General features: G+C 32.2%; 1 protein-coding gene across 3 annotated transcripts in view; it reads right to left on the reverse strand.

The window, feature by feature from the left end:
- Nucleotides 1-376: 376 nt before the first annotated feature.
- LOC128547360 (complement C1q and tumor necrosis factor-related protein 9A-like) overlaps nt 377-15,442 on the reverse strand; it is a 30,024-nt gene continuing 14,958 nt past the window's right edge. The window contains exons 1-4 of one of the 3 annotated variants that reach the window (XM_053519929.1): nt 5,764-6,116; nt 4,585-4,671; nt 3,803-3,889; nt 377-1,244 (exon numbers count right to left, since the gene is read on the reverse strand). In XM_053519929.1, coding sequence (XP_053375904.1) covers nt 826-1,244; nt 3,803-3,889; nt 4,585-4,671; nt 5,764-6,070 — 900 coding nt within the window. In that variant the 5' untranslated portion in view covers nt 6,071-6,116 and the 3' untranslated portion in view covers nt 377-825. Of the gene's footprint in view, nt 1,245-3,802; nt 3,890-4,584; nt 4,672-5,763; nt 6,119-15,442 lie in introns of those variants that run through there. The other 2 variants (XM_053519932.1, XM_053519931.1) reach the window with 2 other exon arrangements.

The following is a 15,442-nucleotide window of genomic DNA, read 5'->3' on the forward strand; positions in this document are numbered from 1 at the left end:
TGATAACAGGGCCCAATCATAAATTACAAATCAGATATTTCACACATACGATATCTTATCATATTTGTGTCGAATAGCATTTTGCTTTTTTCAATTGTGCCATACTGAGACAAGTTCACTTACCTCAGTTTCGTACTTTCGTACTCACAAAACTAGAGCCGGACGTCGTGCAACCCATTTTAAGCGTATTCCCAGCGGGAATTCGATTGCGCGTTTACAACCCGTGCATAGACTAAATATTTAGCTCAAACTAATATCTTAAATGAAAACACATATCAAAACTGTTTCTGATGGGAAAAAAGATTTATTCGATATAGTGCTGCTTTAGTTCTGGGAGTACTATTATGCATTCTTCAAAAAGAAAAAGAAAACAAGCTAAACATTTGCTGTTTTATTTCACAGGAATAAATATGATATTGTTTATATAAAGTGTCTTTGCCAAAGCGCAAACTGTTTTGTCATGCCTTTGCGACAATAGCAGACCAAAATCAGCCTGCACGTCCGTGTTCGCTATTCAGTCAGTAATTTTTTAGGGAACACCCTTTGAATAATAAGTGACATTGCCCAAATTTAATGTTGGACCAGTCCATTTAAGAAATTTAGCAGGGTAAAGATTAAATTCTGCTGATAATGAGAAAAAAAAAGATATTCCGTTGTTTACAGATACTTTATCAAGGATGTCATTTCTGAGTACAAAAAGTGTAAGTGAAGTAAGATAAGTCAAAAATAAATTCAAATATTTATACAATATAAAAGTATTTGGGTGTTTCATACTGCTACTGCTAATATAAAGTACATACAAGTATATCATTTCAGTTTATTCATCTATTTGTTAAGCAGAATGCCACTAAATGTGTTCATTCTATGACTGTTTTGAAATAACCTATAGGCAGAACTATGTCCTGTGGTACATTTCACCCATATCTGTTCTCCTGATTTCACTCTAACTACTGCTCCTACCGAACTACAGGTGTCGGTGTTTGTACCGTAATTTACTGTGGCAGCAACAGCCTTCCCATCCAACACTAAGCCAACGACAGAAAATTTTCCAGTTTGTGCACAAACATGGACAGTGAACTGGTACAATCCACCGACTGGCGCAGTGAAGATTCCTGTGGATGTGTCGTATCCAGAACCCTCATCTGTAAGGATTTTATCAAACAAAATGATCTTGTCAGTCACATCAAGGGCCAGATCAGTCACGTGGTGTGCATAAAATGCGACGGAAGGCCGTGCTATCTCCTCTGCATATGAAATTATAACAATTATATTATAACAGTGTGGTTTACCAATATAATAGTTTACTGATATACAAGTTGGTATAGGACGTCAATAGGATGAAGTAGTTTTAACTTTATTTAGAAAATGTAGTTTGTATATTTTTTAAAAACATACATTTCATTTTGATATCCTGTTAAGGTTGAATCCTCATATGATTTAAAGTTGTTGTTTTCTCTTGGTTATATGCGATATATCTTACATTTTATAACACATGCATTTCCCTGACACTATTTTGTGTCCTGTAAAATGTTTATTTACACTTAAATTTGATAAAAAAAATTGCACATTCGTAAACATTTTAAAAGATAAATTTGCCGACTTTTTACATATTCTGAGTACAATATCAAAATTTTGAAATCTCACTTTCCAGTATTTTTCTTCTTTTTTTTATTAACTAACCACAACATACGATAAAAAGTGACGTAAAGCGAAAAAGAATACCGCGGAAATTGCGCACCTAACTATCGTACAGTATGTATGACTTTGCAAGATCATAATTATGAAATGCGTGCGTGTATAAGATAGTGTCATGTTGACTCATTAAAGTATTTGGTAGATACGTATATTTATATGATAATAGTGTTGTAATAAGGTCTTGTTTCATTTGGCAAAATGCAAGTTATAAGAAATTCATTTTATTAGTATCATAATTTAACAAAAAGGGGACTTTTCTGAAAATCAGACAGCACAAGAACAGTCAAACCCATGCTTAAAGACCACCTCTGAACAGGGACCACTTGCCTATAAAGACCACTGGGACATGTTCCCATTTTTTAAACATTTATAGTATTCTAACCTGTGAATAAAGAACACTTTTCAATAAAGACAATTTTTGTTTCTTGTTATTGTGGTATTTAAAGACAGGTTTGTCTATATGTTAAAACATGATAAAAAAAGATACCACCATGATACTATCAATAACAAATAAATGGTGATTCAGACAAAAATAAGGAAAGCATACTTTATAACTTGGAAAATGTAACTACAAAGAAAACGTACATTGGCATAGTAGCAGGGTGGGTGAGGCGGGCAAGTGCCTGCAGCTAATTATGGTAAGAAAGTTGTTATGATAAAAATGATAGGAGACTTTATTTTATCAAATGAAAAACGACTTGTCTCCGTTGTATTTATCTGTATACAGTCTCAGATATTCTAATAATTCCAGACCATTACTTGCAACACACAACTTTTCTCAAACCCCCTTTTCCATACGGAATCAATTATCCCTTGATTACAGAAACTCTTCGTCTTTTAAAACTAAACCTGAAGTCTAAAACATACAGATTTACATGTAACGGGAAACTCTTATTGTTAACTTTACAGGGCCGATTTTAGCAAACACACATTTTATTTACTTTCTATCTTATTTCATTTTATTACACGAAAGTAACTTCAACTTTTAACAGGATATCAAAATCATATTGGTTTAAGTACAGTTTCTCCTTAAAGAGAATTGCTTCAATTGGTTTACATATATTCATTATATACTTATTATATTCTGTAAAAATACGACATAAACAGACTCAAATATGTCTCCCCGTACTTGGACCCAGTGTCGTTATATTTCCGGGTTCTTTGGGATCAAGGAGTTATTCAATATTTCTAAATAACGCTAGTTCTGCACGTTTGGACCAATTTTATCTACAATGTGGAATTTGATTAAAAACGTCAGAATATACTAATAAAGTTCGGCGAATAAGGTAAATAAAGACGATAGCGTCATGTGCTAGACTGTTATGAAAATTTTGGACCTCATGCAAGTTTTCATAATGAGAGTCTGTGGAAAAATTACAATTTGATGACATTTTCGCGTACAAAAAAATAAGCTACAATATAGAATTTATGAAACTTCTCACAGCTATGAATTAATTTTGTCCTTCACTTCGTTAAAAAAAAAATGTACAGGTCCTTGCGCTAGTTTTTGAGATATTTCACCATGATTTCAATTTGATTTAATGACCTTATTTTTATATTCATAATTATAATATTTAGAAAGAGTGAAACTCTGTCACTTGTATGAATCAACACAGAGGTTGCCAATTATTCGATGTTTGATTTACTAGATTCCGTGACGTTTAGCCATCACTTCCGGTTTTTCAAACGTACAGAACTACCTTAAACAGGTGCTGGGGGCGTGAGGGATGTTACATATTTCAACACCTCTTATTGCGTTTTATGCTTCCAAAGGATCTTTATTATTAAATATTTTATTACTGTATTGCAGACAAAAACAAATTGGCAGAAATCAAAAGCCGTATTGTACTATGTGGAAATCCGATTCCGTAATTTGCCTTTTTCCATACTACTTTCAATCGTACCCATATCCGGTAAATAAATTATTCTTGTTTTCCACATGGAGTTCTAATCATTTTGGTTTAGAGAAAAAAACAGAAAATAGGTGTGCTCCATAATACAAATACCAATCTGAATGAAATATCCAACACTAAACAAATCCTTGAACGTGGCAATGTGAAAATATGGTACATGCTTATCGGCATACCATTTATAAGAAAGAAATTACCTTTGAGGTCAGTAAGAGCGCTTCTTTGATTCTCAATGTCATTCGTGAAATTCGTTCGTAGTTCATCAAATAAATTCTTGAAGAATTCTGTAATAAATCACCATTACTTACATTTCCTTTTGAATCTTAAATTCTATAATAATCCTTTCAATTATATTACCAAAAAGATATGGATCAACTTCTTCAGTAAAATATTGGCCCGATTTTATAATTATTTTACATATATATATAAACATAACTAAGATATCTTGAACATTTAATAAGAAATGAACAAAAAGAATGACAACACATTTAAAACTGGTCAATATAATTTGTTTTCTTGTTTTTTCATTTTTTACTTTTCACATATTCCGGTAGTAATATGGTCACGGAACACAAAGGTTCGTTGCACGTTTTGTTTAAAGTCACCCTGATATAATTATAGATCATATGGAATCTTTCCAGCTTTTGTACGGTGGAAGAAGATACCATGTGCCGTTTTGTGCATTAATTTCAGCACTGGCTGATACCTAGATGAAACCATAAACTTCCGTAAGTTAGGTGGAAGACTTCCTCACATGAAAGAATTTTACACCCCGAACGATGTTTCGAACCATAACGGTTAGGGGCAAGTGATTCGTATCATCAAGTTGACATTTACCACTCGGCCACCAATCCCTATTCCCTCAATACAAAGAGTTAAATCAATATTTGAAATTATAAAACTTAAGATAAAATATTTTGAAAGGCTGTGAAAATATAGTATATACATGTCATCATATCATTCGAAACAGAAACATTGCCTTGGCGGTCAGTGATAGCATTTCTTTGATTCTCCGTGTCGCTCGTGAAATTTGTTTGTAGTTCTTCGAATAAGTTCTTGAAGAGTTCTGTAACCAAAAAAGGATCGTTTTTTATTTAAATATGTTTTTGTGGCAGTAGAGCAATTTGAAGGGTTAAATGTTACTGATTTTTTATCATTTTATTACCAATTATCATGAAAACTCACTACTGTTCAAGTCGCTTAATCCGTAACAGGATTTTCATCTATTGCGGTTCTGTTTTGCAAGATCCAGATATAGACTATATATCATTCGAAAGGTCTCCGAGGATGGTAGTAGGGTCATTTCGAACTTTTAAAACTTTTAAACACTTCCATTACAGTAAACTGTATGGCCAAACTGTATTGCTCCCAGTGTAAAATCACAATTTCGAAAACAATAATTACTCTAACGATTTCTCTAATTGCAATAGGATTTAAAAGCGAACAGCATGAATCCTGACCAGACTGCGTGGATGCGCAGGCTGACCTGGATCCATGCTGGTCGCAAATGCACTATGTTGGTTTTCTCATGTTGCGGCTCATTTATGTGTTTTTGGCATGGAACTGTTGCTATTATCTTGACAGTTTTATAACAACCCATTCACAAATAAATTTGAAGAGAAATTGAATTAGAAGTGATTGAAATTTACAATGGAAGATAGTCCATCAAAATCGTTTTTGATGCCATGATAAATTCAAAACGGATCAAGATATTTTTGGAATCTTTTAAACAGTTCTTATTAACACTCTTGGAGTTCCTTAGAATGATATATTTAATATCAATGACATTGTAATATTGTTAAAAAGAAATCAGGTGAAATTCTTGTTACGGAAAAGGTGGATAAATAGGAGATAAAAATATTACATAATTCATACATTTACATGAACATAACTAAAATATCCTAAGTATAATAAGAATCTAACAAAAAGTACAAATTAAAAAAAAAAGTTCGTGTCCAAATGAATAAATAGAAAATACTCGATCAAAATGGATTTCCGACAATAAATTTTAAAGTGGTCAATATATATTATAAAATTCAACGGTTTCTATTTCCACTATTTGAGTTATTTTACATGCTGTATAATATTAATACTAAAAATAAATTATGCTTTAAAACCACCATTGATACGTGCTCAATGGCATAAAAAAATACATTACCCTCTTTCTTCTCTATATCCTTAGTTTTTGCAATCATCTCTTCCGTGATATTATTTCTCAAGTCTTCAAATCTGTCGTTGATATCGCCAACTTTCTTCTTTATTTCGTTTAAAGTGTTCAAGACAGAATCTTGAGTTTTCACTATTTCCCTTCTCATTGTTTCTACCTTAATTTCTTGTCTAATAACTTTTTCTAGAAGCTTTTCTTCATAATCAAATTTTGAACATACTGGTTCTGTAGCCAAAGAAACATTGACCCTATTTATAAGAAACAAAAGAACAAACGCATTAATAGCAGAGTGCAACATTTTGTCTTAGACTTCTGAAGAACACTTAGTTTATATAAATCTGGTTACGTTTTCAGAGGCCTCTGTATTTATACCTTGCCCAGTTACGTGACTGTTTAAACACGAGGGCCATTAAAAAAGTAGCTGGGCTATTTTGTTGGAGGTTTTTATCCCTTTTTGACTTCCATCTAGTCCGTTTCTAATTTGTTCAAGTTTCAATAGTGCACAAAATGAGAAATATTTAACGAAATAAGAGAAGTTTTGGAAGTATCAAATGTGATCCTTTAAATAGACTTGATAAGGAGAGTTTCGATGGAAAACTACGTGGCCGCATCACACAATTACTCTGGATGTGTAAAAAAGTAGTCCCATATTAATTTTTATAATCTTTGTATTGTGCAAATGAGGACTACTGCTTTAAACAACAATAACAAAAACAAGCAGCAACGGATTCTAGAAAAATTATTAATCTGATATTCACATTCGAAATATTCGGAATCACTCCGCTCTATGGTATGGGATAGGTTATGGTTAGGAGTTAGGCTTAGGGTTTACGGTTTAGGGTTAGGGTTGGAATTGGCCCCACCCTGGGGCAAACTAAGTTTTTTTTACATAGAGTTGTATAGGGAAAACCTTTAAAAATCTTCCGCAATGCAAAGAGCTTAGATATTTGGCATGTAGCATTGTTTAATGGACCTCTACCAACATTACTCAATTCATGACAAGTCTATACACATTGAAATGTTGATTCTTCAGGTGTAGCGGTTCAAATATCACTCAATAAGCACTGGCTATCAGTCCTTTCAGGGCTTTGATTATTTTATTTTTTCAGGCATATTTTCTGAGGTCTTGATCTGCTGTCTGTTTGTAATGCTGGACATTCATGTCATAAGTTGTTCGGATTTTTTTCTGAGTCGGAAAGGGGTGTTTGAATATCATTGCTGCATTGTGAATGTGTTTTGCCTTCAAATGGCACATTTTTATCCTGAATCCAAACCCTAATCAAAATAGCAATGGAGTTGCCTGCTGGCTAAGGGCAATATATAATGTTGGTAACTGATAAACATGCGGTCATTTTTGCGAAACCCTCCCGCACCGACCACAACAACATGTACATTGCGTGCAAAGACTGAAATATATCAAGAGCATTTTTTCTCTTATTATAGGACACTTATACTTAGAACATATGTTAGTTTTTGCTTTAATTGTGTTTACATTAAATCTCAAGTAGAAAGCTTCAATTCAAGAGAAAGGTTTAAGAACACAGTCTTGACATTGGGCGTTTTACTCACAAACAATTACACCAGGTTTGATCTCTGTTGATTTAGTACTTTCTTCAAGCACGTTCTTAAGATTCTAAATGGTTTATTAAATGATCATATGATAGTATCGTCATACGCATTGAAACATAAGAAAACATTGTCATGAAATGACTCGTCTCCATGTTAAAGATTTATCCTTGTTTATCAAAACAAATGAATGCACCATCATATTTTAATATGGTTCAATATGGAACGCTGTGGCTGCCCTATATGGATATGTTTCATGTTATTCATTCGTTTTAAGAATACATTTCATTCGCCCATTATATAAATTGGAAAATGCAATATATGGAACTGTTTCGTCTTTATATGGAACCAGCTTTTCAATATATTTATACATTCGAATATATAGGTTCATTCGCTCATTATGTTAACTGGAAAATGCGATATATGGAACCGTTTCGTCTTTATATGAAACCAACTTTTCATTATAGCAAAACATTATTATAATATATATAGATTCGATTTTCCTTGATATGGAACATAAATAACAGGTGTCGATGGGAAACAACTTATTTGTTAAATTACTTGTATATATCTATGTTAGGAAATTAAAGGACTAGGACTGTTAAAACTTACGGAATTCTTTTCGTGCCACTGTAATTCTCGCCTCACCAACATACGGCAATGCGATAATTAACCAAAACCGAGATTGGTCGATAATTAATGTCTTATATACTTTTCGCGTGTCTTTCTTAATTCTCGGATTGGAAATTTGTCATCGTCGCACTGTCGTTTTGATAAAATTTCTGGACAAATTAGTCGATATATAATTGTTTCTTTTGTGTTTTCAATTTTTTATTTCACTTTAGAACAAATTAAACAATTAACAACATATACTATTTTATCTGACAATACAATATTAAACAATTAACAACATATACTATTCTATCTGAAAATACAAAGAGAAGATTATTCAGTTATATATATCTATAGTTCTGAACTAAACGTTGTAACAATGACAGACAGTAATAGAAATAAAGGACATGCATTTTGTTTTTGTTCTAAAATGTTTTTCTATATGATGAATAATGGAAAATGATGATAAATGAAATGAAATGATGAGGGAGTGTCGTGAAAAAGGAGAGGGGGTGTGTGGGGAGGGGGGGGGGGGGGGTTGGTGTGTGTCTCTATTTGTAATATAATGTAAAAATACAAAGAGTAATCAGAGTAGAGTATTTGTTTTGCTCACAAATTATATATATATATATATATATTTGTACATTGTATTTGGTACTGTTTATGCAACATCAAGAAATTCTTTCCATTTCGCATTAAACGTGTCCGTTTTATTCTTTATACTTGCAATTGTATATTCTATGTTTATTCTGTATTGAAGACATACTCTGAATAATTCAAAGCTTGGTGGAGATTTGTTGTATTTGCTTTTAACAATAAAATATTTTGCTAAAATTAGAATAAAATTAATAATTTTTTGTTTGCGTTTCCCAATGTTTCCATAGAAACCTAGTGAAATAGTTTTAAAGTTAAAAGGGATATCTGCGATACTTTTTCTTGAAAGATATGTCTTAATATCACTCCATAGGGTTTGTATTGATTGGCATTCCCAAAACATATGTATAAATGTTTCTGGTGCCATTGAACAAAATTCACACATATTTGATGAAGATATTTTACATTTGTATAGGAATACATTAGTTGGTGCTATTCTCATTAAGTATTTATATTGAAATGTTCTCAATCTGGTATCAATTGTACTGATAATGGGATTAGTATAAATACTTTTCCAATTTAGATTGTCGTTTAAAAAAAGTGTTTCCCATTTTTGACTTCGGGTATTAGTAATTTTTTTCGCCCTCACTTGTAATTGGTAGAACAGTTTATTTACTTGAGTATCCTGTTTTATTTTTGAAACCAAATATTTTTGCTGTACTAATGTATTTATGTCTTCATGTTTTAATCTCAGTTTCCAATTGGCTTTTACTCCCCCTATTATTTTATGATATAACATAAAATCACATTCTGATATATCGTAAAGATTTTTAACGAAATCGAAGGAATAGAACTTTTTTAATCTGTAGTCGTAAATGTCTTTTAAAAATAATATCCCTTTGTCAAACCATTTTCTGTAAAAGAAAACATTTTCTCTTTTATCTTTCAAGTGGTGATTATACCATAGTAGTTGATGTGAAATGATCTCATTATTTGTATGATAATTTATCGAGCACCAAGCATTCAATATTTCTTTAAGGAATTTATATTTTATGTTCATATTTTGTATATCCGTCGAATGGCAATTAAATTTGAAAAAGAATGTACCTCCTAAATTTTGAAGTTCATGTTTATATAGTATTTTCCATTGTGCATTATTTTCTTGGAGTAGTCTTTTAACCCAGCCAGCTTTTAAGGAAATTATAAAGGAATCTAAATCTATCATTTTGAGACCTCCATTTTCATAATCTTGTATAATTATATTTCTCGCTATTTTTTCTGGTTTAGCGTCCCACAGGAAGTTAAACATGCTTCTTTTTAAATCTAAAATTGTTTCGTGTGTGGGATTGCTTAAAACTGTTAATGGATAAATTAGTTTAGGAAACGCAAACGTTTTTAGTACTGTTATTTTTCCAATTAATGATAAGTTCCATTTACTCCAAGAAAGTAGTGTGTGCTTAAATTCTGCTATTTTGGGTTCTAAATTCAATTTATGTGTCTGGTTTAAATCATTCGAAAATACCATTCCTAACGTTGTTGCTTGTTCTGATGTCCATCCATGTGAACTTTTTGTTGCTACAGAATATAACATTTGAGTGTTTCAGTGAACCAATTCTTAAAGCTACACATTTGGATACGTTCAGTCTTAGACCAGATACGTTTCCAAAATTATCCAGTGTATTTATTAGGGTTTCAAAGGATTTTCTACTACCATCTAAAAGGAAGCTTGCATCGTCAGCGAAGAGTGTTTGTTTTGTCTCGGTATTTGACATTTTTATACCTCTAATATCTGTATTATTCCTGACAGCTGTAGAAAGGATTTCAATACATATTATGAATAGATAAGGGGATAAAGGCTGCCTTGACGAACTCCCTTTTTAATAGGAAAGAACTCTGACATATGTCCATTATTTGTAATGCAACTCTTAGCATCCGTATAGAAAAGTTTCACCCAATTTAAAATTGAGTGGCCGAAATCAAAATGTTTTAAACATTTAAAAATAAATGAATGGTCTAGGCTGTCAAAAGCTTTATGAAAGTCTGAGAAGAAAATTATACCTTCTTCGTCAGATTCATTTACTTGTTCTATGACGTCGAATAGAATTCGTACATTTTCGCCGATATAGCGTCCTTTTATAAATCCCGTTTGGTTATTACTTATTATTTTGAATAAAACTTTTTTTATTCTGTTGGCGATAACCTTAGTTGCGATTTTATAATCAACATTTAATAGTGAGATAGGTCTCCAGTTATTGATGTCTACTGTAGGTTTTCCTTTTTTGGGCAATAGTGTTATAATGCTTTGTTTTTGTAACTCTGTTAAATCACCATGTTCAAAAGAATAATTGATAGAGTTCACGTAGTACGTTTTTATATCATTCCAAAATATTTTGTAGAATTCTGTGGTTAGGCCATCTGATCCTGGACTCTTCATATTTTTCATATCTTTTAATGCTAGCGTGCACTCATTTTCATTTATAAGACCTTCACAAGATTGTTTCTGTTCAAAATCCAATTTGACATTGTTCGATTGGAAAAAGTCATTATTTTTAAGTATTAATTTGTCCTCCGTATATAAAGTTTCATAGAATTTCTTTATGTATTCAATTATTTCAGTTTTCTTAGTAATTTCATTTCCATTGTCTTCTAATCTATTTATTATCTTTGTTTCAGAGCGTTTTTTCTCTAGATTTGCAAAATATTTAGTATTTTTTTCTGATCCTTCTATCCATTCAGCCTTTGCTCTAATTAAAATTCCTTTTAACTTTTCATCTAATAGTTCGTTCAAAATGTTTTTATTTTTATTTAGTTCAACTGCCAGTCTTTCATCTAAGGGATTAAGGTTAATTTCATATTCAAGTTTTTTAATTGTGTTTTCTAATCTTTTTTGTTCTTCATTTTTTCTCTTGTTATTTTTAATAGAATATTTGATTGAAACATCTCGAATCGTTCCTTTAATAAGTGCCCATAGAGTGTTTGGATTTGCTTCTGAATTCAAGTTGGCTATTTCAGTTACTGCATTTCTAATTTCTTGTTGATACTCAGTGTGTAAAATAATGCTATTGTTTAGTTTAAAATAACCTGGACCTTTTTCTTGTTTATTCTGCGTTAGTTTAAAATGCACAATAGAGTGGTCTGATTGGTAGCTGGTTGAAATATTACATTTTGAAACTAAATTTAATATATTTTCTGAGACGAGAAAATAGTCCAATCTGCAGTATATAGGTGGTTTGTGATTCGAGTGCCATGTAAAACCTTTTTTATTGCGGTTATTTATGCGCCATATATCGAACAAATCGTTGTTTAACATTATATTGTTTACTATTTTAGAGCAATTATTATTTGTATCATGTCTACCATTCATTTTATCCAGATTATAATCTAAAACTACGTTAAAATCTCCGCCTATTATTAATGTTTCGCTGTTATCTTCTATTATCACTTCTTCTAGTTTTTTAAAGAAGCTGACATCATCATTATTCGGGCCATATACGTTAATTAAAACATATATATTCCCCATTATGTCTATTTTTAACATTTGCAGTCTGCCGATAATAATTTCCTTATATTCTATAAGTTTATATTGGAGACTTTCGTTTATGAAAATCCCAACCCCCTTACTATTACTACTGCTTCCACTTATGAACAAATCATGTTTCCATTGCCTTTTCCAATTCTCAGAATCAGTTTGTATACAGTGAATTTCTTGTAGAAAAGTTATCGAAAATTGTTGTTGTTTCAGGAACTCAAATACTTTCATTCTTTTATCTTTTGATGCAATTCCTTTTACATTATAGGTAGAAAAGCTTATGTTAGTCATTGGATATTATGGTTCATTTAAAACATATATTAATAACTTTGCGTACTGGAAGGTGTATAGCATTGCAGAGCATTCACTGTATGATATTTTACAAAGAGGCACACACCAAAAGCGAGCGAGAGAGGATAGTGTCGGATGATTTATGATCAAGTGTTGTAGGTGCGGACTGGCCATCTTAAGATTAATTATTCATTAATTAGTTCTGAAACAAACAAAAATGTATTGAACACAATACATAGTAGATACTGCAACTGTCTAGACACAACTGATGTCTTGCATTGTATACATATACATATCTTAAGCATAGTTACTCATTAATTAGTTCTGACACAAAAATATTTGTATTGAACAAAATACATAGTAGGTACTGCAACTGTCTAGACACAAATAATGTCTTGCATTGTATACATATACAAATCTTTAGTATAATTATTCATTAATTAGTTCGTGATTTTTTAAGTGTGTTGTTTAAATGAAAACACCTTAGTTTACTATTAACTAGTGCTTGACATAAATTTATATATAAGTTTTACTTTGCTTATAGCTGCGATAGTCTCATATTAAAAAATCAAAAACATTTCTAAATTAATTATGATGGTATATAGAGGATCCCGCTATCTATAGTACTTCGTATATTTTGTAAAATTATACATTTCATTTCTGCTACATTTTTGAAACTTTTGTTCGATTTATATTGAACAGACGCATATGTTACGAACTTCAAAACAAAATAACACAGCTTAATTTTCTTGTCTTGTCTAAAAACAAAAGGAAAGACAATACTACTTTATGCGACATAAACAATATTTTCTGTTTACGAACAATAGAAGTGACTTCTTGCTGTTTCACTTTGCCTTGTCCGAAAACGAAACACAAGACAAATATGAGCATTTTGTTAACAGAAATACATGTACAAGATAAAATGTATTCTAAATGTATCTGCTATTTCTAAAAGATTCAGGTCGGTTTAACCGATGAATAGATGACTTCTATTTAATAAATGTGATAATGAAGAAAAATAGTTGTGCCTATATATTTTCTAACTCGGACATATAAAAATGGTCATTTATTGTAAGTTACGTTTAGAACGAATATACATGTACTTTTATCAACGGCTTGTTCTAATCAGATATGCTCAACCCAAAAAAATCTATTCTAGCTCATACATATAAATGAACATTTACTAATATTTACGTCAAAAACGCATATATGATTGTACTTTTATAATTGTTTCTGGGTATTATGTATCAATACCCTGAAACAAATTTCTAATGACAGTATCTGCTGTTGCCATTTTCCTTCTATAACTGTGTAACAGCAAATTTCATATACGGTGCTACTAAATAGGTTTTACTAATTCATTTAAGCGGAATTTCAATTGTCTGATGCGAAAAGTAAGAACGACATGCAATAAGAAAGACGATAATTTTTGCTCTAAAACCTCTCGAGTGATAAATTGTCGTATGTATATAACTGTTTAGTCAAAGCGACAATGCGATAAATATCGCATTGTCGCATGTTAGAAGGGCAAGACATCTCGACATCTTATCTCGTGCACACGGCTTCTTATCTCTTTTCTTTAATAATGCACGAAGGGACACGTACATGGGGTCTCAACCATCATCAAACTCTGGAAAGTCGCCATATAATCGAAATTGTGTCGATGTGACGATATACCAAACAAAATTAATAAATATGTTGAATGCCACTGCGATCTATGGTGGCTGATTTGTGCCATTTCATTCTGTCACAGTGACAAATGTCGTTATAGCGCACCGCCGAACGATACCCCGGAAAACATCACCCCACCGAATGTCGCCCGCCGGAAGTTGCCCGGCCGAACGTAGTAATTGCGCCCTGATAAATGTCGCCTCGCCGAATACTACCCCGTCTTTTTGACTTCTGGAATGACACAGTATTATTTAAATTGAAGATAAAAGTGATTAAGATTTAATAGTTATGATATACTTGTTAGTCATTCATGAAGTGTTACCAGAGGAAAATGCGCACACTTACCCCCGCCCCCTTATCCCAACCCAACCGTCTATCCTTCTTTGAGTTTATCGATGACATTTTAGCTCACCAGAGCACAAAGTGCTCAAGGTTAGCTATAATAATTATGACCTGTCATTGTCCGGCGTCCGTCGGCGTCCCTCGTGAGTCGTGCGTCAACATTTGCCTTGTAAACACTCTAGAGGCCACATTTGTGACCAAATCTTTATAAAACTTGGTCAGAATGTTAGTCTTGATGAACTCCATGTCAAATTTGAAACTGGATCATGTGGGGTAAAAAACGAGGTCAGTAGGGCAGATCAATGGAAAACCTTGTGAACACTCTATAGACCACATTTGTGACCCAATCTTTAGTAAACTTGGTCAGAATGTTAGTCTTGATGAACTCTAAGTCAAGATTGAAACAGGGTCATGTTTGGTTAAAATACTAGGTCAGTAGGTCAGATCAAGGGAAAAGCTTGTGAACACTCTAGAGACCACATTTGTGATCCAATCTTTATGAAACTTAGTCAGAATGTTAGACTTGATTAATTCTAGGAAAAATTTGAAACTGGATCATGTTGGATCAAAAACTAGGACAGTAAATAAGATCAAAGGAAAAGCTTGTGAACACCCTAGAGGCCATATCTGTAATCCAATCTTTATGAAACTTGATCAAAATTTTAGTATTGATGATCTCTAGGTTAAGTTTGGATCTAGGTCATGTTGGGCCAGAAACTAGGCCAGTAGGGCAGATCAATGGAAAAGTTTGTGAACACGCTAACGACCACATTTGTGATCAAATCTTTATGAAACTTGTTCAATATGTTAGTCTTTATGATCTCTAGATCAAGATCGAAACTGGCTCATGTTGGCTTAAAAACTAGGTCACCTGGTTTAATCAAAGGCAAAGTTGGTGAAAACTCTAGAGACCACATTTGTGACCCAATCTGTATGAAACTTAGTCAGAATGTTAGTCTTGATGATTTCTAGGTCAAGTTTGAAACTGGGTTATGTGGGGGAAAAACTAGGTCAGTAGGTAAGATCAGAAGAAAAGCTTTTGAACACTCTAGAGTTCACATTTGT

Source organism: Mercenaria mercenaria, chromosome 12 (assembly GCF_021730395.1).
Source record: "Mercenaria mercenaria strain notata chromosome 12, MADL_Memer_1, whole genome shotgun sequence".
NCBI lineage: Eukaryota > Metazoa > Mollusca > Bivalvia > Venerida > Veneridae > Mercenaria > Mercenaria mercenaria.